General features: G+C 44.4%; 1 protein-coding gene and 1 long non-coding RNA gene across 2 annotated transcripts in view; both read right to left on the bottom strand.

The window, feature by feature from the left end:
* MARCHF4 (membrane associated ring-CH-type finger 4) overlaps window positions 1-15,079 on the bottom strand; it is a 106,582-nt gene extending 91,503 nt beyond the window's left edge. Inside the window, exon 1 of the mRNA XM_025887012.2 lies at window positions 14,318-15,079. Coding sequence (XP_025742797.1) covers window positions 14,318-14,842 — 525 coding nt within the window. The 5' untranslated portion in view covers window positions 14,843-15,079. The remainder of the gene's footprint in view (window positions 1-14,317) is intronic.
* Window positions 15,080-19,963: 4,884 nt separating this feature from the next.
* LOC141370311 (uncharacterized) lies at window positions 19,964-27,302 on the bottom strand. Its single transcript, XR_012374235.1, has 3 exons — window positions 27,239-27,302; window positions 25,860-26,017; window positions 19,964-20,181 (listed from the first exon to the last, which is right to left on the bottom strand). It is a non-coding gene; the product is annotated as an uncharacterized lncRNA (long non-coding RNA).

Here is a 27,302-nt window from a genome sequence, read left to right as displayed (position 1 = left end):
CATGAGGCTCTTATTACAGAAAGGCCATTAGAACCCAGCCCAGAGAAGCTAGCATTGAGAGTAATTGCTGGAGAGGAGTAAACCCACCCCTCCCCTCTCTGCACCCTGCCCACACTTTAATCCACCCAGCTCTCTGAGGAAACCTATCCTGGGTCCTAAAACATAGCAGGGCAATTTGAAAAGCAATGAGAGGGAGAGAGGATTAGGCCAAGTGGAAAGGAATATGTTTCTAATGAAGAGAATGAGGTAGATTTTGTATTGCTCTACTTTGGCACAAACTTTCCCCGGGATAATTCCTCCTTCTCAGCCCGACTTGTCCGCCCAAAGATTAGCTTCTCTGGCAATCCTTTTCCTGTTTTCTCAGGCTTCGCTAGTCACCCTTCCTGTGTGGTCCTTCAGCACCTTAGATGCAGTCCTGGTTCGAGGAACCCATCGTGTTGTCTTGGGGTTGCTTCTCACACTGGATTCTGAGCTCCCCATCCTGCCTCCTCATTCCCAGGGCCTGGCACCCAGCTGTGCTGAGTCAATGGCCACACTGATCCTTTTGCTGCCATCAGACCAAGTAGACCAGGAAGGAAATGGACGACAGGACATTTTCGTCTTTAAATCATGACCTTTGGGGATGGAAGATCCCTTAAGAGGTCATCAAATGTATTCCCCTCATTGAGCAAGATTAATGAAGTGCCTGGTGAGACATACTCACGTTCTGTCTTTGACTCAGGTCCCCACCATTATTGTGCCCAAAGCTATCTTGTCCACCCTCGGCTAGCTCCACCTCCCCTTTTGTGAAACCTATTTAATAACTTTTTGTAGCAAATAATATGTCCTACCTTTTTATTATGTACAATTTCAACCACATATAAAAGTAGAATGAAATTTAAAAAAATAAAAGTAGAGAAAAATATATATAATATATATAATTATAAAATATATAAGTACACATAAAATATATAATAAAACATTTTTAAGTAGATAAAATGGTACAATAAACCCATCACCCAATTTCAGCACTTTTAAACACATGATCAGTCTTATATGATCTACAGTCACTGGATTGTTTGGAAGCAAATTCCAGCTAGCATGTCAAATAAACACTTTTTTACTTCCTTTACATTCACAGGGAAGATGAAAATTAATTTAAATCATGAAGAACCTCTATGTGTTTTTGGGGGGGGCGAGGAAGAACCTTTGAAATCGTATCATATACTCCCCCAAAGCCCCAAACTGATTTTTTTTTCTAGCAAACACTTAATGGGTGTCCAAAGCAAGAAACAAGGTGGCGAGTATTATGTAAAATATCAGTACTGATTTTGCAAAGACTAGACCCTCCAGGCTCTGTCTGGAACAAAGGTGTGCAAAAGGCTGGAGCAGTGAAGGGACCAACACCCTCAAATGCTTTTTTCTTCTGAATTCAATAGTTGTATTCCCTGCGCACACACACCCCCCCACTCCCTTCCCCCTCAGCATTCTCGCTCACTCCCACAAACATGCACCCAACAGGAGGAGACACCTTTGCACTCTCACGGACACCAGCTCTCATTCATGGGCAGCTGCCTGGTTTGGGCAGCTGTCTTCTAAACATGTTGGAGAATTCAGAGCCCCAGCACTAGAAAGCTTTTCTTTCTCAAGTTGTTGAGAAAGTTGTCACATTGTTCCATGGAGGCTTAATTCTGCGGCTCCCAGAGGGATCGCCACAGGATGTATCAAAATAGACAATCCACACTCACTCAATGTGCCAAAGCACTCCTTTTGGGGTGTCAGGTTAAAAACTGTTAAAGCACCACTGCATAATGGCCAATGCTATTTCTGCTGATGATTATTAACTCTGTTTATACGCCTAAGATCCCATAAGGAAAACTTTATTGCCCACTCAAAACTTTCACTCGTCAGGTGTCACCTTGTCAATCTTGAAGCACTTAGCACACAGCACTTATACCCAGGGAAATGTGCGAGGTTTGTTTATCATCCTCCCTGGATAGAGGTGGAAGGAGCACCCAGACAGAGAGTTCATGTTTATGGGGAGCCCCTTCATGCACGGCAGTAGGTGTTGTCTACTCAAATTCTTGTGACGATGCTATGAAGTATTTTTTTTAAAGATTTTATTTATTTATTTGACAGAGAAAGAGACAGCGAGAGAGGGAATACAAGCAGCGGGAGTGGGAGAGGGAGAAGGAGGCTTCCTGCCGAGCAGGGAGCCCGATGCAGGGCTCGATCCCAGGACGCTGGGATCATGACCTGAGCTGAAGGCAGAAGCTTAACAACTGAGCCACCCAGGCGCCCCTATGAAGTATTTTTTATTTGCTCCATGGTACAGACAAAAGACACTTAAGTTCAAAGGATTTAAATGATTTGCCCAAAGCCCACAGCTAGGAAGTTCTAGAGCCCAAGTTCTAAATGAGTTTTTTTTTTTAAACCATCAAAATCATGGCCTTTTTTCTGTACTAGTAATTCCCAATTTTTCCATGTAGAAGTAACTACACCCATTGAAATTATTTTTATTTTTAAACTTTTAATTTTGCAGTAATCTCAGATTCACTTAAAAACTTGTAAAAATGGCACATAGAGTTCCCATTGACCCTTCAGCCAACTTCCCCAAAGGTTAACATCTTACAGACCAGTGACCAAAACCAGGAGCTTAACGTTGATATGATACTGTTAACTAGTTTACACATCTTATTCAAGTGTCACCAACTGTCCCACTAATGTCCTTTACCCCATGCAGAATTCAATTCAGATCACGCATTGTATTTAGTTGTCATATCTTCTTAGTCTCCTCTAATCTGGGACATTTCCCTCATTGTTCTTCATTCTCCGTGACCTTGACACTTTTGGAAAGTACTGGCTAGTTGTTCTGTAGAATGTCCCTCGATTTAGCTCCCTTTTAATGTGTCACTTTCACATACCCTCAAGTGACTTGGCCAGTGCTTTGAGTATTTGTTGATTGAGAATATACTTACTGACACGATGCTACACTAAAGTGAAGGATGCTTTTGATTTTGTTCATCACAGTGGCTTTCATACACATTTAAAAAAAAAGTATGTATATCTGTGTGATAATTTTTACTTAGTCTACCAGCAGTGCTTGGGTATATTCAGTTTCATCTAACCTGATGATGTCTTGGCAGCACCTCCTAAGATCAGCAGCCACAGTCACACACACACCAAGGCAGAAATTCTCAAAGAAAATTTGAAGAAGTGAGTAAGGTCAGATAACAACATTAAGAGCTAATGTTTATTGGACATTTGCAAATTTATCCTTATGTTTGCATTCCACACTATGCCAAGAGTTTTGCATGTGTTCTATCATTTGAACCTCACGGCAACCTCTAAGACAGATACTATTATTATCATTCCCATTCTATAGTGGAGAAAAATGAAGATTCTGGGTCTGTAAATGATTTTCCCAATATCATACCACTACTACACAGCAACACTGGGATTTAAAAGCAGTTCTGCTTGGCTATGTAGGCCCCATGTTCTTATCCACTGTGCTAACTTTCTGCAAAAACATCTTTGATTCTTTGCTTCCATTGTTCCTATGCCTGGAACGGTCTTCATTGTCCTATTTTCCATATTCTTTCCTTGATTTGGTCTTTAAGGTCCAGTTCTAAGTTCATTCTTCTAGGGAGACTGCTGTTGGTGGAGGGGGGAGTTGGTATGTCGGCCCCAGGTAGGGCTCCTCCACATGATATGGCATGAAGAGAATAGCAGAACTAGAAGGGGCTTGGATATTTCTGAGGACAACCTCCTCCTTTTATAACTGAGGAGATAGTAACAAAACTACTGGTATTTACTGAGTGCTCACTGTGGGTCAAGCAGTTTCTACATGCTCAATATGTGTTCTCTCATTTACCTTTCTCACAACCCTAAGAGAGAGGTACTAATACTGTTGAGAGAGAGATGTCTAGAGCTCACCATACCTGAGTTTCCTCTCTTTCCAGGCACCCAGGAGGATGACACTCTCTATCCCTACTGCTATTAGGGATGAGCCATTCTAGATCCAGCCAATGAGCTGTAGGTAAAAGCCATGTGTCATTTGTGAGCTGATGCATGTCATTGTGGGTACTCAGTGAGCTATGGGACAGCAAGCTGCGTGCTTTCTGTTGCCTTGCCTTGGGACTCTGGGGCTTCCCCAGTGAGGCCCCTGATTTGACTTTGCTCAAGAATACTCTCTGAACATAATTCAGGAGTGAGAATTAATGGTTGTATTAGCCGGGGAAATTAACATTAGCTGGGCAACAGACAAACCTCCAAGTCTCAGCATCTTAATATAATCAAAGTTTGCATCTCCCTCATGTTACAGCCCTGTGTTGGTTAGATTTTCCATCTTGCAGCTATCCTGTTTGAAACTTATAGCTCTCAGATCACTGAGGCAGGGAAAGAGAGAGATGCAAGAGGTATCACTTCCTGTCTCTGCCCTGAGTGACACATGTTACTTCCTTCTTAGTCACATGGTGCTATGTCCTCTCTCCACCTCCAGTGCCCACCCGCCTGTTGCTTGTATGTCCTCAGGTCTGGGGGAGGCATCTCTTCCCCCACACTTTGGTTGCCTCTCCAAACTGTTGCCTAATACACAGCCTTCCTGAATCACCTGCATTAGAACTGTCAAAGCCAGTGGTCGAAAATGCAGATTCCAGGGCACTACCCTGGGGCCATGGCCTGGGACTCAGCATTCTCCCCCCCCCCCGCCCCGCTTGAGGCACTTCTTGGTATCCACAAACGTTTCAGAACTATTACAAAGTATGCGGCTCAGGTCAATGTCACCCAAACTTCAGTCACGTATACTTTCAAGGTATGCATGTACTATCTATACTATTATTTACTTGATACTTAACATTTTTCTTGAAATGTCTTACATTTTTACTTCAATAAATGTATTTCTAAAGGAGACTTTTGTCACTACCATAAATAAAAAACTGATGTCATTTACCAAAGTAGGAATAGACAAGCTGTGTCTATATGATAGAATATTATTCAGTGCTAAAAAGAAATGCGCTATCGAGGTACAAAAAGACACAGAGGAACTGTAAGTGCATATTACCAAGTGAAAGGAGCTAGTCTGAAAAGGCTACATACTGCATGATTCCAACTATATGACATTCTGGCAGAGGCCAGCCTATATCGCCAGGAGTTCAGGGGTAGGAGCAAAAGGATAAATGGTGGAACACAGGGAACTTTTTAAGCCGTGAAACAATAATAATACAATAATAATAGCATATATGGTAGACACATGCCATTATCCATTTGTCAAAACCCTTCAAACATATAACACCAAGAGTGAACCCCAATGTAAACTATGGACTTTGGGTGATAATGATGTGTCAGTGTTGGTCCATCCATTGTAACAAATCACTACTCTGGTGCAGGATGAGGTTGGGGTGGAGGGTTGGCAACAAGTGAGTATACGAGAACTCTGTACTTTCAGTCCAGTTTTGCTTCAAACCTAAACCTGCTTTAAAAAATAATTTATTGGGCACCTGGGTGGCTCAGTTGGTGAAGCGACTGCCTTCGGATCAGGTCATGGTCCTGGAGTCCCGGGATCGAGTCCTGCATCGGGCTCCCTGCTCAGCGAGGAGCCTGCTTCTCCCTCTAACCCTCCCCCCCTCATGTACTCTCTCTCTCTCTCTCATTCTCGCTCTCTCAAATAAATAAATATTTAAAAAAATAAAAATAAAAAATAATTTATTAATAAAAGAATAGATACACACAACTGCAAATAAAACAAGACTAACAAATTATAGCTAGATATTACTGGATGTCCAAAGACTCTGAGGCTAATGCCTTCTCTTTGTTTACAAAGGAAATTGACAAGTGTTAAAAAGATGTTAAAGACATATTATCACTCCAGTGAGATTTTCCCCTAGACATAATCATAAGGCATGAGAACAAACTGAAAAGAGAACAGCGTTCTCACTTGATGATCAACATTATTTAACATGGTGTCTGTCTGCGGTATCCATCTCATCGCAGGCTTTCAAGAAACACTAGTCTAGGGATGACCCTGAATGCAAACACCTTGCTGTCACATGTTGGGCAGTCATTTCTTCTGCCACTTCCCCTATGTGCTCCTCTGTGTGCATAGCCTGCTCCTGGCCTCTAGGGACTCAGAATCTAGGAAAGTGTCTTTCTGCACAGTTCCTGCAAAGAAGAGAGTGCTGCTTAATAAAGATCTGTCAGGAACATAGCAGTGATGGAGATAGATAAAGACAACTATGTTGGGGGTGAGAGACCTGGGCAGGAGAGCAGGGAGGTTGAACTGAATCAGGCAATACAGAGGCATAAAGTCAGCTAAACAGACACACTGGATCTGAATGCGCACCTCTGATGTCAGGCACAAAAACAGCTGGGGTTTACTGTGGTCAAAGCACAGCCTTACTTAGAGCACCTGATTTTTTAAGGCTGTAGTAACAGAGAGTAGTAGGAAAGGCAGCAGAATGACTGGAAACCCTACTCCAGGTCTCTGAGTCACATTGACAGAATGGGGGTAATTATCACTCCCATTTAATGAACAGCTTGCTGTGTGCCTAAAACTTTAATATAGCATGTCCACCACTTATGGTAAGTGTTCAAGCTGAATATTTTATTCTTGTTTTGTAGACAATGAAATCAAAGTCTAGGGAGATTAAGTAACTTGCCCAAGGTCACCCAGCTGGGAAAGGCCCAAATCGGGATTTAAATTCATGTCTTTCTGACTTCAAAGTCTGTGTTCCTCCCATGATTCAGCAAGAGAACAAGAACAGGTCTGCTCCTGGCCAAGTGGACTCAAGCCAGGACAACAATCACTATGATTGCTAGGATAAGAATCATCACTATTTGTTATTATAGAATCTGAAAAGGAGGTTGGATGGGGTGGAGGGGGGTCTCAAGGGAGCATCCATATCCCTCTTGCTTGGCATTTTAATTTGTATACTGACACATACACATATGTGCACATGTATACACACACACACACAAATATACCATCTACCATGTGTACACTAGGGATCACAGATAGCACTATTAGTCTGGAATGAACATGTGCCAAGAAGGAGACCAAGGGATCAACAAATTTTGAGCCCCTACTGTATGCAGAGTCATATGCTAGCCACTAGGGTAGCTTCAAGAGTCTTCTTTTGGAGAAATCGATGTTGATTGACTTCAACCACATCCAAAGTGACCTTTCCACAAAGAAGGAAACTAATTTGATCTGTCCATCTCAACATCTCTGAACAGGACCCCTGAAGAAATCCTCATGTGGGCAACGAACTGGACCCAAGACTTGAATCATGGAGTTTGACAGAGCCTCTATTTGCGGATCCTCTTTTTGCTGATAGTTTGCATTTACCTAGAACTCAAATTGTAACTAAATCAATCTTGCCTATTTTGTTATGAGGCAGTCAGTCCCACGTGCACCCTGTTTTTACTTTTAACATACGCAGAGGGAGGTATCAAATGTGTACTCTATGCAATACGCACACATAGACTCTATCTTACATATGATACATCTCGGTAGGGGGATGGTGTGCAGCTCAGGCCACACAGTATGCACTTGCCAGCTCCTTTACATCCGGGCTCACTTCCAACTTGGCTTCCTTCCCAGCAAACAAGAAGCAGCTCGCTCATTCCCACACTCCTTTGAGTAGCCCCTCCCCCCTCAACCTGCTCCCCCTACCCCAACTTATAGGCCACAGCTGGGCTTCTCCAACACACCAGCTGGAAAAGAGAAGAGCAGTGGTGGAGGGGAGGAGAGAGAGAATCCCAGTATCTGGCCTTTCTCCTCCCAGGCTCTTTAGAAATCCGTATTTTACTCCTGCCCTACCAGCTTTATTAAGTACTTTTCTATATGGGGGGTTCAGCTAGAAGCCACACCCAATAAATAGCCAACCCACCGCAACCAGACGCAGGCTGGCAAGTGAGGAAGGATGACTCCAAAGTGAACACTGTGTAGAGGATCTACAGACAATCAAGGTGAGAATCACTCCACAACTGTCAAGACAGAAGGTGCCTCTCTTCCTCCAATCCTTAATTCTGTCTGCCAAAGTGAGACAGGTGCACTCAATGCTTTATTCCTGTGCATGTGTGTGCATGTATGTGTGTGTAAAAAATAGATGGCTAAATCTGGAAAGTAGCCAAGGACCTGATGGTGGAGGTTGAACGTCCTCACATCACTTCCCAATAAAGAAAGAGCACAGGTGAGAACCCTGGGTGAGGAAAGGGTCCTTGGAGCTTTCCGTTTAAACAGGACCAGGACTGACCAAAGTAGAAATGGAAAAACCACAATGGAAAACCCAAGAGGGGAACATGACAACACCTGCTCATGACTCTGGGTCGGGGAGTAACTGGGCTTCCCCTTTTCTGGGATGTTCTGCATCCTTAGGTCCACAATAGTATCTGTTGCCTATTGTTCATGACATGCTGCTTTCCTACTTTAGTATGTGCCTGGTGTCAATTCATGATTGCCAACAACTTAGGATTTCTGTGAACACAGGATAGAGACTACTCTTTGTGATTTCTGCTGAAGACACATTAGTACATGCCATCTATTGCACACACTAGAATTAGATACTGGGATGAGATGACCCCTTGAATTGAAAAGGGATGCAAATTCATCTCTTTACACTTAGATTAAAAATGTCTCTGGACCCTCAAGCAATCTCCTTGTAATGAACCCCAACTTTCAAGCTCAGAAATGATCTTGAGGGTCATTAGCTCCAGTCACCCATTTGAGCCCCCTTTCTAAGGCAGACTATACTATCTTGGGACAGCTTTGATAGAAATTTCTTTCTACTATCAAAACCAAAGTTGGCCAAAGTACTGCCCTTTGTGATCCCACAGAATGGTCTGCCCCTTCTGCACAGCACATTTTCAGCAGTTGATGCTGGCAAGTGTTTTTCTTCCTTATAGTCTCTTCTTCCCAGCCCCCTACCTGAGGAGCTGTCCACTGGATGATCACTAGAGGATCATTCATTCAACAAAAACTTACAGAGTATGAAACAGGTGCCAGGCACCAGATTGGGAGCTGATGACCCAATGGTGAGCAAAGACACACAAGTTGCTGCTTCTAGGGATCTTATAATCCCTTTGCATACCTCCCTTAGACCCAGACAAGAGGGTCCCTTGCTGAAGAAAGCTCCACTCTGGCCTTTCTTCACCTGCACCCTTCCCATAGGAAATCTGTGAGGTCTAGGAGCTATGCCTCTCTTCTAGAACATGCTCCGATTACCTGGGACCCCAGAATTCCTGTGTATTGAGACATGAGCCTGCACTCAGAACATTCAAGGTTTCTCTTCCTCAGGTTCAAAGGAAGAGGGGCAAGGGACAGCTGTTTAGGGGTTGTATGGACAGAGCTTGAGCAAGCCAGCTGGAATGTCCACGTGTGTGTGTGTGTGACAAAGACTCATCCTGCTGCCAGATGTAGCCAGCAGTGGAAAGAAAATCAAAGTGGCTTGTAGAACAAGGGCTGGATACCCCCATATGGCTAGCACAGAATTCTAAGGAATCCAATAATTCTAAATTCAAACCTATCTTCCAGGTTGTTTTGACATTTTATTTGCCAGGATAGGAGGATAAAATTCATTTTATTTAACAGTTATCTGGATTTATTACTTTTAGGTATTTTGGCTTATGGTATGTGAGCCTCTATCTATACTTTTGTTCTAGAGTCCATAAATGTTAGAGATGGGTCCATTCTTCATGGAGAATGATATTAATTAAATGATCATACACACACACACACACACACACACACACACACAAATGTAAAAATGAACCATAGTGCTAAGAAAAATAATACACTGTATGGGTCTCTCCTAAAATGCTCTACTTGATCTCCATTCCCAGGGTTCTCATTGCATCTTGGGATCTCCAGGTTTCCCTGAGCACTGCAAAGCTCTTCTCTTACCCTGCCAGGACCCAAAACACTGACTAAAATATTTCACACTACTCTTGCCCCTTCTGAACATGGAGCTCCATGGAAGCGAACCCCAGGAAGAATAAGGGAGGTAAACCAAGCTTGTTCATCTCTTCCAAATTCATTTCCTCTTTTCCATTTGGTCCAAAAGAGGTGCCCCACCACCACCACCATTGCCATGGTGGATTTCATTCTTGAACCCATCTCTAGGTGCTCCACAGCCGACCCTGCCTAGGAGATGGTTTCACCTCTTTGTCGAGGTGTCCATGTGTCTCACAGCTCTTCTGCTTCCAGCTGTCTAAACTCAGCCTACATCCATTGCTTCTCACTTGGTCTTCAGCAGCAACCGAAAAGCCTTCTCTGACTAATTGGGGAAAAGGTAGCACATTTCCCCCATTTGTCTCTCTGAAAAGGCACCCTACACACTAGCTGCTTTTAAGCACACATCTCTTTCTTGTATCCAATATTACTATAATTCACCTGCGACCCACTGTTTGTGAGTTCTTGATCTCTATCAGTCTCTCTGATGTCTGGGTTAGATTGTGAAATTCCCAGAGGGCAGGGCCACATCAGCCCTGTGTCTCCAGACCCTGCTCAGCAGAGCAGCAGGCCTAGGTAGGCACTTACTTAATAAAGACCTTTGATGATGGAAACAGAGGAGCCGCACTCTACACCTAGAGGATTGTGAGTGCACAAGAAGCAATCTACTACCACCACCAGACAACAATCACAGCAGTCCTGCCAGGGACTAAACTGGGAGCTGGGGCACACTGTTCCTTTTAAATGAGGCAGACGGAGCACTGTCTTGCCCTCTGAGATAATAACAGCAAAACACTGTGACAGCATGGCTCTAACCGTGTTGACCGATCTGTTGCTCAGAATGACCATCAATTGGGGTCTATCATTATTATCCCTGTCTCTTACGAAGGAAGAAGCCAAAGCACGGAGGGGCATGCTACTTGTCCAGGCCTTGAACTGGGGCCATCTGGTTTCAGAGACCTCAGCTTACCCACCACGGTCCATCTAAGTGAACCAGTGCAGCTTCAGCCAGAAACAGAGGGTCAAGAGCTGCCAGCTGGGCTCTTGTCCCACACTTCCATGGATCCTTAACCCCTGTCCAACCTGGATGAATGGCTGAGAGGAGGGGAGTGGCTACTCAGTCAGCTTTCCAGCATGGAGCCAAGGTTGGCTCTCCAAGCATTTATTCACATACCATCCGTCTGCCTCCTCCTGTCCTCTCTTCTGTTTCTCAAACATGCTAAGCTTGTTCACACTTAGGTCTTTGAACCTGCTATTTCCTCCACCTGGAATGCTTTTCCCCCAGGCCAACATATCAGGGGGTCCTTCTCATCACGTAGGGGCCAGCTCAGATGGCACATTCTTGGGAAGGCTGTCCCTGATCACTTTTTCTAATGTAGTTGCATCTTTCCCAAAACCTCCCTTTCATTCTTGTCTAACTCATTATCCTGTTTGACTTTCATCATGGTCCTCAACACCACCTGAAATCACTTTATTTATCTACTAGTTGACTGATCTGTTTCTGCATCTCTACTAGAAATGTCAGCTTCAGGACAGCAGAGGTCTCATCCGTTTTGTTCACTCCTGGATACTCAGTGCCTGGAACAGCATCTGGCACACTGTAGGTGCCCAGAAAACATTTTAAAAGTAAATGCATGCATGAATGAATGAATGTAAAGACCATTACAGACATGTGCAAACCTGGAACTAGTTGGACCCTCCAATGGCCCCTTACCACATAGAAGCCCTTGTCAGGAAGAGATCAGATCTTCATTTGGGGCAGTCTTTTAGCCCCTGGAGCAGCAGGCAAATGACTAGGAAGCTGTTTGATTCCTTTGTTTGGGCAAAGAAAAGACCAAGACATTCAGCTGCTGAGATTGCAGACTGCTCTCCCTTCAGAGCCACATGTGCAGGATTGCTGGACAGCTGGCTCCCTGAACAGAAAATAAGATACTGACATCTCAGCTCTTCACTTTCTGTCTTTCTGTCTCTTCCTACTCTAGAGGGTTTTCCCCATCTCCCCTTTGTCACCCTTCCTCACTGAAATCCTGTGAAGAAAATTGAGTAAAAAGAGGGAAAAATATGTTCATATCCAACACATGCTTCTCTTATTATTACTATAGCACAATCTCATTAAAATCTCCTGGCTCCTGAACGAAAAATACAAACCCCAAAATAGAATCATCATATGCAGGAAGTGCTTGACTTAATCCAGTCTTAATGCCAACACGATGCCCCTATTCCTTCCACATAATAATAGAGCCCATTCCTTTATTGGTGTTAGCTTTTTTATTCAGTGCTTTATTTATGACACACCATAAAAATAATGAACAAGAAAGGAAAGCTCCTAACCTCTGCCCAGACCCCATATCACGTACGGGTATTTCACAATATTCCTACTGATCCTTTTCTTCTTCTTCTTTTCAACCAAGTATTGCTTTTTCATGATCAAAATACCTGCCATTATATTTTAATCCCTTTCAAGATGTTTTCAGGCTCATTATCTTCTGAATCCTCCCAACACACTTATAAGGAAAAAAAGGAGGACAGTAAAAGGTGCCTCTAAACCACAGAAGTTGGAAAAGGGACCCAGAGGCATAAAGTGATTTGAAGAAGTTCACACAGTGAAATACCATCCAGAATAGGCTCCAAGTCCTGCTGTTTTCTAGAGACAAGGGTGTTTCTGCCAGAAGCCACACTCCCAGCAGCCCCTGTGACATGCAGACCTAAGCCAACCCATATGGGAACAAAACAGCTTAAGAAATTTGGAAGCTAAGTAATTCTTTCTTTTGGAAAAGATGAGGCTCCTGATTGGGGCAAAAGGCTGACCAGGAGCATCCCAAAATGAGGCCTCACTCTTGCTCTCAGTCAAGCCATCCCACCTTGTGCCCATCAGTGGAAGTGGAGACAAGGTCTGGAAAAAGGGCACTAAGCAGGCGCCCTGGACCACCTCACCTCACAAGAGTCCTCAACTCTGGGCAGGACTTCATTTGGGACTTCAGTAAGCCTAGTCATAAGAAGGAGGAACCCAGTCCTTAGCCCCTCAGAAACATTTATGCACACTGAGATCTATGTCACCTCCTCTCATAATGCCCAGGCTGTGGCCCCGGTCATCATCTGTCCCTGAAGCATGTTGCCCATTCAGAGCAAAGATAAAATGAATTAAAGTATTAGCTAAGCCTGTCTTTCACAAAGCAAGCCTTCAGCAAGAGCCAGAGCCCCCTCAGGATCACCGGCATGGCATTTACTGCTCTCCCACTTGTTCAGGAAGCACCCAGAAGTCTTCCCTCCACTTCTGGGAAGCTACTGAAAAAAGTAGCTGATGCGACCACAGAACCCTGACCAGGGTGCAATTTAATGTTCCTTCTCCAGCATCACTAACTAGATCAGATTTTTCAGATGAGACTTTTCTATCTGGGATTCTGTGGGAAGTGTTGCCATAATTCATGACTCTTGGAGAATGTCCACATACTATCTCCAGCCTCTAGCAGACACTAGATTGGAAGTGGAGCTGGAAGGGCTGGGACGAGTCTATCTGTGAAAATCTGAATGAACAGGGAAGGGAGGACCTTCAAACTTAGGAAGACTGGTCCATGAATGTACTTGGCAACCCCTGTCCTGGATGGGGAGGGTTTAAGGGATATTCTAAGTTGATGTGCTTCAGGCCTGAGAAGGGGAGTAGATATGACAAGATTCCTTCCTTCCTTCTCCATATCCCTTAAACTCACTCTCAACCCACTTACCTATTTGCTTTCAACCTAGGGGGAAAAAAAAACATGAGTCTGCCAAGAAGTGTCTTAGCAAACTGTAGAGTCTTCTTGGACCTAGAATCTCTCCCCATTTCTTCCTTGCTGACTAAAACACACTGCTGAGGATGTCCGTGTAATATGGGAGGGGGTAGTTCAAAGTAAGAGAATAGGGTCAGGCTTGTTGTGTTTCAGTCTATGAGAATAGGGAAAGAGGAGACGATCTCTGCACATTTCCCTCTGAAGACGGAAGATCTTTGAATCTGGGACTGAAGGTGGGCTGGGGGAAATGTCAGTAACAACAAGTCAGATAAAAAGATATCTCGGCCTCAAGCATGAATGTACCACCAAGTTCCTTCCTTTTGTCACTTCTGACTTCTAAATCTTCTATTCTGAGGACGCTTATGGAATTTTGGGATGGAATTGAAGACACTAGCATTGGAAGGAAAATTCAAAAACTGGGGTACAACTGAGTCACCAAACAGGCTCTACCAGACACCTTTTGGGCAAACTTAACCACAGGAAACATCATTGAGGAGCCCTTAAAACGTATATTCCTCACACTAGAGACAGCACTATGGTTCCCCAGGGCAAGCAGGCGAGTAGTAATGTGCAAGACCTGGAGACACCATAAGGCAGGAGGAAAAGGGAAAAAGGGTCTCACCTGTTCCGGCCCCTGGAAGCAGATGCGGCAGAGCGGGGTCCTCATGCCGCTGTCCAGGCTGCTGCCCAGTGAGTAGCAATCCTCAGCCTTCCCCTTACAGAAGTCATCTGAGGAGGCACTGCTGAGCAGTGAGGTGGGTGGCTCGGTGGCTGGGCCACCCCAGTCATCTTCCACAGAAGAAGGTGGCAAAGGTGGTGGAGGTGGCAGAGGAGTGGTCTCCCTGCCCACCCCTTCTCGAGGGCCCCTCCAGCCTGCCCACCCCCCGGCACCTAGAGCCGGAAGGGTGTTGTTGTTGGCCGCCAAACTGGGGGGCTGGGGGTCGCCGTGCATGGGCAGGGGCGCTGGAGGGGGGCGCCGCAGTAGGAAAACCTTCAGGTCATTGAAGAGCATGCGGCAGCGGCACTTGAGGAGACCCTGGTGGCGCAACATCTGGGGAGCCGGGGCACAAGATCCACAGCAGAACCAGGCACAGCAGCAACAGAAGCACCACCACCACCCGAGCAGCCCGCTCAAGGGCATCAGCATGTGCCCAGGGGAAGCAGGGAGCCCAGGAGGGGCAGCTGGAGTCTTTTCAAAGGAAGATAGGAGAATGGTTTTGGGGGGGCCCCCAGCAGAGCTGTGTTATGGGGGGAATCTGCTTTCTCGCTGGCTCCTCTCACACCCCCTCAAAGTAGCAAATCAATTGATTGCCCCCAGGACTGAAAACTGTGAGTCACTGGTTCTGAACTCTCCCTGGAAAAACCGACAACAACAAAAAGGGTTTTCTTGCGCCCCCCCCGCCCCCGCCCCCGCCCCACACCAACCTTAGCTTTGCTCAGGGTGTCTCCTTTTTTTGCCTTTGACTTGGGGGTATGGCAGGGGAAGGGGGATAAAAAAAAATGTTGAGGACGGGCTCTTTGGGCCTTGAGATCAAGGTCTAGTTGTCAGAAAGTTTCCCAAGAGAAGATATTTTCATTTCTTCTCAAATTCCTAGGCAGTGGGAAATCTCTTTTCTTTTGTATAAAAGGGTGGGGAAGATTATAAATCAAATTTGGAGTGGACTGAGCTGGGCTTAGGGCAAAACAGCTCAGTGAAAAATTGAGTACTGCATGTGCAGAGAGAAAAGATAGTTTTCCTCAGGTAGCAGGAGATTGGTTGTGGGGGGTGCGGGGTACGGTGGGGAGGAGAGGAGGTTGGGAGAAGTTTTAATTCTCCTGGGCAGAAAACTGGGGCAATTAATCCCCAGAAGCACCAGAGTTGTTTTTAAGAGAGCAATTGGGGGGGGGGGAGCGTGGGTAGGGATTGCAGGTGAAATTGGGCAAGGGGCTTGTGCTTTGCCTCTGCAGCCAAAAGGCTGCACAGAAGAGGGTAAAGCCAATTAAGGAGAATAGAAGTGGGAAAATAATGGACTGAGAAAGGGGAAAGAAAGGGGGGGGGGAGAAGAAAAGATCTTTTAACCCTTGCAGAGCCGCTTCCTTCCTGAGCATTAAGATCCTGGCTAGAGGAAGGGTGTGTGTATAGGGGACGGGAGGCAGTGGAGCAGAGAGAAGGTGTAGAGAAAAGGGGCGTGTGGGAAGAGACAGGAGGAAGGAGTAGTTACATGATCTCAGCCCCCAGCCCACCCCTGCGGCAGTCTGTAAATCCAGGGCCCCTTCCCTTTGGCTCCATCAAAGGTCCCTTTGGGCGAGGGGCAAAGGCCGGGAGAAGGGCAGATCCGGGCGGTTGAGTGGCCTCGCCTTCTCTTCCTCTTCCTCTTCTGGGCCGTTGTCGCCCTCCTCCTCTTGCTCCGAGTCGGCCCGCGGCCGCCGATGCTGCTGTGGCGGCGGCGGTGAATGCTGGTCGGCGTCCCGGTGTCTCCGGGGCGGGGGCTGCTCCGGCTCGTCCTCTGGCTGCTGCTCGCCGTCCGGCACGGCCGCGACTACCGGCTTCATGATCCTCCTCCTCCTCCTCCTTCCCTGGGGGCCGGCTCTGAGCCCCCGCTCCCGGGCAGCGCTGCCATGCAACCAGCGGCGAGGCAGGCGTAGGGGTGGGGGCGGCTGGGGAGTGAGGAGGGAGGGGCAATAAAAAATGAAATAAAACTAGTGGAAGAATAATAATTCGGTTCTCAAATAATCAGGAAAGAGTGCTCCTGGAGGGGTGGGGGTGGAGGAGGGCGGCTGCTGGGTCTTCACGGCAGCTCTGCCCCCGCTACCCCCACCAAGGGCGGCCTCGGCCGGCTCTCTGCCACCCCCCGCAACGCCCCTCCCTCCTCTTCGCTGCCTCCGGCTGGTTGGGCTCGCTGTTGCTACCTCCTCGCAGATGCAACGAGGTAAGGCTTGTGTGCGGTGCCAGTTGCAGGTGGGGAGGGGGAAACGAAGCAGTGTGGCCGAGGTGGGAGACAGCCAGCACTTGGCTCCGGCTTGGTCCTCGCGACTCCTCAAAGCCGTATATAAATATATCTCTTATAAAAGGCGAGAGGAAGCAAATCAGATTCCAGGCTGCTGCCAGGTGTTGTCTCGTCTTCCGCCGTTGCTCAGCACCCGCCGCCGCGACTGCTGCCCCCCTGGCTCAGTTCCCAAAGGGGTGGTGCTGGAAGGGAGGTGGCGGGGCGGTGAGCTGACCGTCCGAGAAATGGAAACAAGGTTCTTGCAGCGGAGAAGGCTCTCAGCTATCTCCGCCGCTGCCGCCGCCGCCGCGGCCGCCGCTGCTGCATTCAGCACCCCAGGCGAGTGGACAGCTCCCACCCAGACCCCGCGCGTCACGCAAGTAGGGGCCTGACGCAGACGCCGCGGAGGGATGGAGGAGGGAAAGGGGCCAGGAGGAAAAGAGGCTCGGGAGAGAGAGAGAGAAAGAGAGAGAGGAGAAGAGAACTGTTCGAGGGAAGGGGATGGGGAGGGACCAAAGGAAAGGGAAGGAAGGAGGCTAGGGAGGGATTTAGGAGGGAAGGGAGGAGGGAGCAAGAAAGGGAGACAGGCAAATGGGGTGGAAAGGAGCAATTGAGGGTACATTTTCCCCCCGGCTGGAAGGTATCAGTGTGGATAGTAAGGCTGTAGAATTTCTTCCCAAGGTACATTATCACCAGCCCTCTCAACACGCGTACACAGAGCCTTCTACATCTCGGCCAGAGTCCATTTCCCTGCTCATAAACACTGTAAGCAGATACCAGTCTGCAGGCTTTGGAAAAAATAAAGTTTTGTGATTTTCTCACTAACTCTGGGACTCGGTGGAGATTAAGTCCCTCATGACTAAGAACTCATGAGAAGAAAATGCTTCAAAGAGGGAGGGGGATACCAGCACCATTTTTGCTAGTTTCTTCTAGAAAATCAGCTCCAAAGGGCAGGATTTGTTTGTTGTTGTTGTTTTGACCCATTTTAATCTTATGTGCCTAGGTCAGTGATGGCATGTAGTATGTGCTTAATACATATTTGTTGAATGGAATAGGACCACCATCACCATCATCAAAGTCATCATTACTCCAAGCTATAGACCTCTTCCAATTGTGAATCATAAGAACCCAGAGCAATATTACAGCCTCCTCCGAACCAATATCCTCAGCCTCCTTCCATCCAAGCCTTTCACTAAGCTGCTGACAAGAGGTAATTTGAAATAGATTTTAATTTCCTTTTTTATTTCTGTTTCTGACTCATGTCACCCTACCCCATCCTTGTCAAGGAGTTTCTAGTGAGTAGTAAGGTCTCCCCAAATGTGAAAAGCAAGAAAAAGAAAACTTAGAGTGGTCTATACAAATAACTCAGTACTTAAAGCTGTAGACTTTGGTCATTTAAAACTTAGGTTTGCTTTCTTACCTTTCTGCATAACCTCCCTACCCCTCAATACACACACACCTCCAGGGTCATAGACTTGGGCAAGCTATCCCAATGAGTCATCTACACAGCTGTGGTAATGCCTTTAGAAATATTGGAGCCATAGACAGAGAAGCATGCAAAATCTCTGCACCAGAATATCACTGACATGAAGTTCAGCCCTATGAATCATAAGAAAACTACCCCTTGGCTGCAATCTCCTTGAATGATTTATTCCTTCAAGCTCTAAGGAGCAAGAACCTAAGTCTGGGTCTTGATTAAGCCAGGGTGGCTGCTTGTATGAATCATGCCTCAACACCCACCATGGATGCTGACACCTGGCCAAAGGTGAGTGGTTGGAAGAGGATACTACAAAAATAACTACAAAAACAACTACAAAATAATATTTATATTACTGATATCAGCACACCCACTCTGCTGCAAAAGAGAATTTCTTTGTTACAAAAATCCATCTGCTCTCAAAGAAAATTCTCTGTGCACCACATCACCCTGTGCCTGACTCTGACATTGTGCAAATCACACTCTATAGTAATGATCTCATTATATGTTCATCTCCCTCTACAAGACACAGAGCTCCTTGAAGGCAAGGACCAGTATTTATGTTTGTATCATCAGCATATTACATAGTGCCTAAAGCCTAGTGGGTGATCAAGAAAATGAATGCTGAATGAAAGAAGGGCCTTTTCGTTTCAGTGAAGCTACTCTATTTCTCCCCTTCAACCTAAACACATTCATATGAGTGCTCTCAGACATGACTGAATATCTGCTTTACCTAAAATTGAATTTCAGGGTCTTGTAAAATACTAATACTCATAAAATACCAGTTTCAAGTGTGTTGTGCAAGTAAATTGGGACAGGAGATAGAAGAGCCATATGAAACCTATATTCAGAGTTATAGAAAGGGGTGAAATCCATAAGACTGTTTTTCCCAACCCTTCCACAGAAAAGAAAAAGATTTCTAGAAACAGAAAGCTACTAAGGACAGGGAGCAGCAACAGGGCTGTCTTCAGAAAGACTGGGAGGCTTGAGGACTCTGTTTTCAGTATAATGTAAGTACTGAAAATCACCTCACTTAGTTAGAGACTCCTTATGCTATTGATGAAACAATGGTTGTGAGCCCCAAGAGTAAAAGCCACAGTAAAGAAAATGTTAAATCAATGAGTCTCCATTCAAGTAGTCAAAAAATATTTACTGAACACCAATCATAGGCAAGGCAATTTGTTGGAAGATGGCAACACAAAAAAATGGATTGGTTAGAATTGCATCCTCAAGACTCTAGTACTATAAATATGTACATATGAGGTACAAAATAATAAATGCTACAAAGGTATAAAAAGTTTGGGGAGGGTTTAAAATAAGGAGGTAACTATGTTTATGGCTTGGCAGCAATTGGGAGAGGTGGGGAGAAGTGGAGACACCAGAACTCCAAGAAAGCCTTTTTCTTGGTTTTCTGAGAGATATGAACTGAGTTAAGATATGTAGAATTTGGAGGAGGGGATTCTGAATACTTTAGTTTTTCCATTTGACTGGAGCAGTAGGTGCTTGAAATTAAGCAGCTGGAAGTCAAGACTGAAAGGTAGGCTGGAGCCAGATCACAGAAGGCCCTGAATGCCAATCTGGGAGAAGATTTACTCGTTGACCAGCTACTTGTTTTAATGGTTTTAAAGATTTGGAGCTGAAGGTGAAGGGCAGTAATAAACTTTATCTCTGAGCAGGTTAATTAACTGGATGGGATTTCATTGCTAACAGGTGAGAAGCAATCAATATTTTTCATTTCATGCCAGAAAGTTCTCAGCTCCTTAATAAATTTATTCTTTTAAATGAGGTTGTTTTTCAGATATATCTCATTACATACAGAGATGTTGGGGTCATATGAATTAGAAGGGTAGAAGAATGAGAGGCTCCAAAGAATAGTCTTCAGGAATAAATATTAGGAAATGAAGATTTCAGAAGAGACTTATTATGGAGGCCATTGCATTGCTTCTCCAACCAAGGGAGTGCTAAAGTGATCCCATACTAACTGCTATTGTTTCTTCTTCATCTAGACAGAGAGTACTCAGGCTAGAAGACATTTTTCAGCAGCTGGAAAGAAAAAAAAAAAAAAGAGGTCCAGAAAGATTAGGTGGCTCTGTGCCCAAGATCCCACAGCAAAGTAAGTGTCAGACAAGAGCTCAAACTTCTACATCTTTTGATCTTCAGTACAGTTTGCTTTCTAAATATCAGTTGGATCTCTTCAAACATATAGTTTCTCAAGAATAATTGCAGAATTAAAGTTATGCAAATTATTAATAGCTACCATGTACTGAGCCACACACCTTTTTCATACATACTTAGAAATATTTGTGCATTTATTAAAAATGGAAATTCTTAGGTGCCACATAGGTCTCCTGAATAAGAATTTCTTGAGGAGAACCTGGGAAAATGTATTTTAATAAGTGCCTTACCCAAGTGATTTTTTTATTTTTAAAACTCTTTAGGTAGTGGGTATTTTCCACATTTTTGGTGTGAGAAAACTGAGGCTCAGAATAACTAAGCCTAAGACTATGCAGTTGGTGAATACCAAAGCTGAGATTCTAAAACCAAAGCTGACAGGCCTCTCTCAACCTAAAGTCTATGCTCTTCTTATGATGCAACAGTGCCTTTTAAATTAAATTTCCATGCCACATAGAATCCACACACAGTTATTATCTGTCTGCCATATTGTGTCCCTTGTTTAAAACTCAGGCTAAGGCAGTGGTAGGCAGCATCTAAAAGGGTTCTCAATGATCCCCATCCCCTGGTAGTCAAGCTCTTGTGTAATCCCCTCCTTTTGAGTGTGGGCTAGACCTGTTGACTTGCTTCTGGTAAATAAAATACAGCAAAAGTGATGGCATATCACTTCAGAGATCAGATTACAAAAGACTGACTTTCATCCTGCTCTCACTCTCTCTCTGGCTCTTCTCACTTGCCCACTCTGGTGGAAACCAGCTCCCATGTTGAGAGAGGCCCTATATGGCAGGCAACTGAGGATAGCTGCCAGCCAAGGCCAGCAAGGAACCAAGGCCCTTAGTCCAACAGCCCATGAGGAACCAAATATAGCCAACAACCATATGAGTGAGCTTGGAAACGAATCCTTCCCTAGTTGAGCCTTGAAATGAGGGTAGCCCTGGCCAAAAGTTTGCAGCCTTATGAAAGAAGCTGAGCCATAGGATGCAACTTAGCTGTGCCTGAATTCCTGACCTACAGAAGCTATAAAATAAATGTGGTTGTTTTAAACTCTCTGTACTCTATCACAGGCCCCACCCCAACACACACATACAGAGACATCTACCTCTCAACCAAGAGTCCATTTCCCAGCATGTAAGGAAATATATGAGTATTTGAGTAGATATCCATCTGCAAGCCTTGGAAGAAGTAAGGTTTTGGGAATCCCTCACTGAACCTGAGGACCTGGTGGAGACTAAACTCCTCATGACTAAGAAGCCATGAGAAGGAAATGCTTTGGACAGGAAAGGAGATGCTAGCTAGCATCATTTCCTTCCATTTCCTCTTCTAGAATTTAAGCTCATGGGGCAGGATTTTTTTTTTTTTTTGGTTCATTTCAATCCATGTGCCTAGGTCAGTGATGGCATATAGTAGGTGTTCAATACATACTTGTTAAATGGATTGTGACCATCACTACCATCACCAAAGGCATTACTCCAAGCAATAGATCTCTTTCAATTGTGGGTCACAAGAATCCAGAGCAATTATTACAGCCTCGCCTTAACCAAAACCCAGGCTCCTCTTTATGTAAGCTTTTCACTGAGCCACTGATAAGGGATCATCTGAAATGGATTTTAATTTTCTCTTCTTTTTCTGCCCCTGACTCAGTCACCCTACCCCATCCTTCTCAAGGAGTTTCTAATGAGCAAAAAAGTGTCCCAAGTGTGAGAAACACACTAAGTTTGGGGGTAATTTCTTACACAACAATTGATAACTCTTACATAAGGGCACTGAGAACATCAGTCATTGTGCCCTTGCTTTCTGTGCCCCAAAGCACTCTACTCTGACCTCAGACAGAGAGTTTGATAATTCACCAAGACAATCCAAGTATAAATGTGAGAACTCACCAGGAAAAAGCAAAATTATTTTGTATGATTAGTTGGTAGACTGAACTTAAAACCTAAGAGAACTCCTCTGAAGACTAAGTATGCCTCTAAGATACCTGTGGTGCTTGTTAAAAGTGCAGATTTCCCAGTACACACTCAACTCCAAGATTTTTTTTACTTCTTTGTCAATTATAGACTTGGGATTTGTATTTTCTACTAGTTCCTTGGGCAATTCTGAAATAGGTGGTACTTGGGTTCCACTGTGGAGAAACTGCTTTAGAAGATAAAGCTCAAAGTCAGGCCCCCACCCTACAGTTACAAGCCGCTACATGGGCAGGGTGACCACTTCCCTGCTGGGAGTTGATATTCTTCTCCAGAAATGAGTGAGGAAAGAGCAAGTTCCAAATCAATATCAAAAAGAGGCAACATAATGGTATGGAAAAGTGCTGAGCAGAGATTTGTGTGTTCACCACTGGAGTCCTGGACCGTTCTCAGTGATGGAGATAAAATAGGGAGCAAGATAGATGAAGGCCTTGCTCTCACAAAGTTCACATTTGTGTGAACAAATAAATAAGTTAATAAATAAATAAATAAATAAATAAATAAATAAATAAATAAGTTAATTTCATATGGTGATAAATGCTAGAAAGAAACTAAACATGTTATGGGGCACCTGGGTAGCTCAGTCTGTTAAGCATCCGACTTGATCTCAACTCAGGTCTTGATCTCAAGGTCATGAGTTCAAGCCCCACATTGGACTCCACATGGGCATGGAGCTTAAAATAACAACAGTAACAATAATAATAATATTAATAATAATGAAGAAACAAAGCAGGGTAATGTGATAGGGAATGACCCACTAGCCTGTGTGTAGACTGGAGGGAAATAGATGGTGAGGGCAGGGAAGGCTTCTTGAATTTAGACCTAAGATGTGAAGAACTAATCATGTGAAGACCTGAGGCAGTGTTCCAGTTAGAGAAGGAGCAAACACAGAGCTTGAGGCAGCTCGAGCTTGTTAAGGGAATGGCGAGAAGTCCAAAGTAATGGGAGGCTAAGGAATGAGAAAAGGTGATGGAAGATGAAACTGGAGAGGAGAACAAGAACTATATCATGTAGAGACTGTAACAATGGTGAGAGAGATAGCATTTAATTCTAAGTGAACTGGGAAGCCACTAAAGGATTTTAGGTAATAGATTTCTATTTTTAAAAGGTCACTCTGGTAGCTGAATAGGGAAAGAACTAGAGGTCAACCATTTCTTGAACACTTACAAGATGCCAGACACTGTGTCAAGCACTTTATATGCTTTATCTCATTTAATTTGCACCAAAAAAATATATGGGTTAGTTATTATCATTTTCCCCATTTTATAGAAGAGGAAACTGAGCTCAGAGAATTAATTAAGCAACTTGTGCAATATCAAACAGTTGATAAATGACTATGGTCATTAATTCCAGTGGTCACCAATATTTCTGATTCTCTTCCCTTTCCTGGATACATGGAAAACTTTATTTCCCACCTCTCTTTGCAAGTGGGGAGGGTTTTGTGACTAGTGTTCTCAATGGGTTGTGACTGCAAGTGGCAAAGTACTCCCGGGCTGACACATTTCAGAGCTGGCATGTGATCTTCAATCGTCATTCCTCTGCCTCTGCAGTCTGGTAGCATGTGTTGAGATTGGATACCATAAGATTAAAGCAATCTGCATTCTGGGGCACTACATGAAGGGAGCTGCCCTGCAGAGGCACTCAGAGCTGCACTGACTTGGTGGAAAAAGGCAAAATAAACTTTTACTGTGTTAAGAAACTGGAAATGTGGTGCTGTTTGTTACTGCAGCATAACCTAACCATTCCAAGAATGGAAAAAGACTCTTGGTTATATAAACACCTTGCCCTCTAATCAGCTGTGCAACCTCAGAGATCAGTTGTACTCTGGGTCTCAGTTTTCCAGTCTGTAAAATGTTAGCTTGGGATCTGAAGAGTGATGTGGTTCATTCCAGCTTCGCCATTCAGTGAAATACACTGCAGTAGCCTGAATTTGAGCCAAGCTCTTATACTTTAGTGGAGAGTATGTCTCTGGTTTCCCTCTCACTACATGCCATGGTCACTTGATACCAGCTCAGCACTTCCTTTTCCTCTCTAAGCCTCCTGACTGGTGCCTGAAACCACCTGCACAACCTCCTTTCCCTGCCACATTCTTAGCTCAGAGCCATCTGTTGGGGTTTTCAATTTGAGGATACTCCTGGAGGGGAGTGATTGGCCAGCCTGCTCCATGTCATCACAGCCCTCCTGCTCACCTACTATACCAATGTCTGCATGGAGAGGACAAAAGCTCCTCCAAACTCTGTTTCTGGGAAGGCAAATTGTATTATTAAATATTCAAAAAGCCTGCAGTGAGGCAGTGGATATGAAAGACAGAATCAGCCTCTCAGTTGTGCTGAGAGGGCAGTTGCCTGCTCAGAGTCATCCTTGGACAAAGAAAGAAGTAGTCTCAGCTGAAGATTCCCCAAGCTCCACTGGATGTGCCTTTGATGTGTCCACCCAACACCTGGTCCCAGAACATGAGGGTTTTTGTCCTTTGTGGGGACAAAGCCCTTCACCAACCGACCCTCTTTGGGAACATATTGTCTTATTCCAGTGACATGTGACTATGCATGGAATTATAGGCACTTGAGATCTACACGTACATATGTAATCCTAAACAGAAATATAATCTGTATTTATACGATGAATTCCCCCTGCCCAGTTCACACATGTACAATAATACCCATACCCTGCAAACTTTAGCCATGTGCTATATATAACCTATTTTAACAGAGAACTCACTTAATGCAACATGGCTTTAAAAAGAGCCTATTTTAAATGGCTGTCTGATGTGCACATGTAGATCGATAGCCAGACAGATAGAAATATTGATTTTTAGATACATACATGCAATAATAAAATCTTGAATTTATATACCCTCTTTGTCCTGGGGAATTCACAGGATGTGTCATCTCCCCTATGTGGAGAGCACAAAAGTTTATCTGTGCATGAGATGGGAAAAGGAGTTAATAAAAGCCAAAGAAAGCCCCTTAGTATCCAGATTTATGCTAACTCGCACCTCGTACATCCTGAGTGTCTGGATTCATATATCCTCCAAAATAGGAAAAACCTGAGCTCTATAAACTATACCAAGAAGATGTATGTAATGCCATTCATGTGCATGCTATATCGCTATATTCTAAACAGTATTAATTGGAAATTTTAAAATTGTACCTTCACTTCCTGCAGTATTTATCATCTCTACCTTTTTAGATTAAATATAACTATGAATAAAGAGAGCTGTTACATGAGTATTTAATTGTGTAAAAATCCATTAAGCTATCCACTTAAGATCTGTGCGCTTTACTGTGTATAAGTAAATACCTCAATATAAGAAAGTAAGAAAACACAAATTTGTCTCTTGAAGTCCAGGATGCATTCTCATACACTGGAGTCAGGTTAATAATGAGTATAGTGTATAGGCGTGTCTCAGAATTCTGTTAGTGCAGATAAGGTGGGACACTGTGTCTTGAATCTGATAGTTCCTGGTTGTGTGACCTTGGCCACCTTACTCAACCCTTCTGTGCCCGTTTCCTCATCTTCACACAAAATAGAAACAACCTTGCAACATGATACAAAGATTAAATGAGAAAATTAATGTAAAACACTTACCATGGTGTCTGGCACATAGTGAACTCTCAGTAACAGTTGGCTATTCTCCTTATGGTTGTAGGGACCCCTAACTCCTTGTGCTGACGCAGCCAGAGGCCACTCAATGCATGGCACCCTCTATATGCTGCAACTTCTGCCCCTCCCACCACCAAAAGCATCTGCAAAAACAAAAAGGTTTAAATATAATCAGAAACCTAACTAATGATTTTTAATGTCCTGATTGTCCCACCCCATCCATAACAGCCAAATGAATAAATTTTGGTCTTCCAATTTTCCAGCTGGGCATCATGTTTTCTAACATCCTCAGCAAAACAACGCAACCTCCTCCCATCACCAGCTCCCCTACACTAACACGCTGTAACACCTCAGCTCTGCTTTTCTAATCTTGAGACTCTATCTCACGGGCCTGTCACCCAGCAATTCCCCTTTATATACACCCCTGCAGTTATGTGCCCCAGAAAAACTACCTTGGCTAACATTCTCTTCCAGTTCACTTATATGGGGAACATGCGTGTGAGCAGCATGTGTGTATAGAACGAACAAGACATGGGCTTTGTAGTAAGAAAGGCCTGGATACCGCTCCTAGGCATGTCTTTCAGGGCAAGTCATGTCACCTCTCTGAGCCTTAGTTTCCTTATCTAGAAAATGGGACCACGGATCCCTCCCTTGGAGGGTGTGATGAGAATGGATAATAACACACATATCAAGTAAGTGCCAAGCACAGTGCCTAGCATTAACACAACTGACCAGAAATATAGATTACTGCTAAGTAGGAGGGAGCTTGCTGCAAATTCCTTGCTTAGGAGACAATTTGCAGTTCTGTTGGACAGGATAACTTTTTATTAGCTGAAATAAAATTGGGTGCCTCCTTGAGAATTACCTTCTCTGAGCATTTTCATTGAGAGTTGGTCCTAGCTAGGACTGGCAAGATTTGTGCAATTCACACATACTTGTGAAATTCAAGCACATTATCTCTTACTGACAAACCATAATGACTGTAATAAACAGGGAAGCCTCTGCTCTAATAAACAAGTAATTATAGTTGACAATAAATGTGTAAACATGATGCTAATTAGCAAATCCTCTCATAGCTGTTCCCAGTTTGGGGACCCATATACACATGCTTGGGAATATGGGTAAGACTAGGTGGTCCATGTTCTCATCCATAGGTATATGAATATGTGGGCAATTGGTGCCACCTTCCTTGTCAGTCCTTTTCCCCCACAATAGAATTATCTTCTTCAGTGGAGAAAACAAGGTCATTTTAACATCTTGGTTTCCAAAGTAATCCCTTTAAACTCAGGTTTTCTAGTAACCTTGGGGGACTGTGATTTTTTTACACAAAGCGCCTTTAGATATGGGGACACTGGCCTCATTACCTGGATTCTTTCCAAAACAAAGACATGGCTTGTCAATTTTGGGATTCGGGGATGGCAGGTAAAA

This window comes from Callorhinus ursinus, unplaced genomic scaffold, assembly GCF_003265705.2.
Source record: "Callorhinus ursinus isolate GAN/ISIS: 27379988/994484 unplaced genomic scaffold, GSC_fseal_2.0 scaffold2, whole genome shotgun sequence".
NCBI lineage: Eukaryota > Metazoa > Chordata > Mammalia > Carnivora > Otariidae > Callorhinus > Callorhinus ursinus.
The sequence above is the reverse complement of the archived record's forward strand: the minus strand, read 5'-3'. Positions and strand labels throughout refer to the sequence as shown.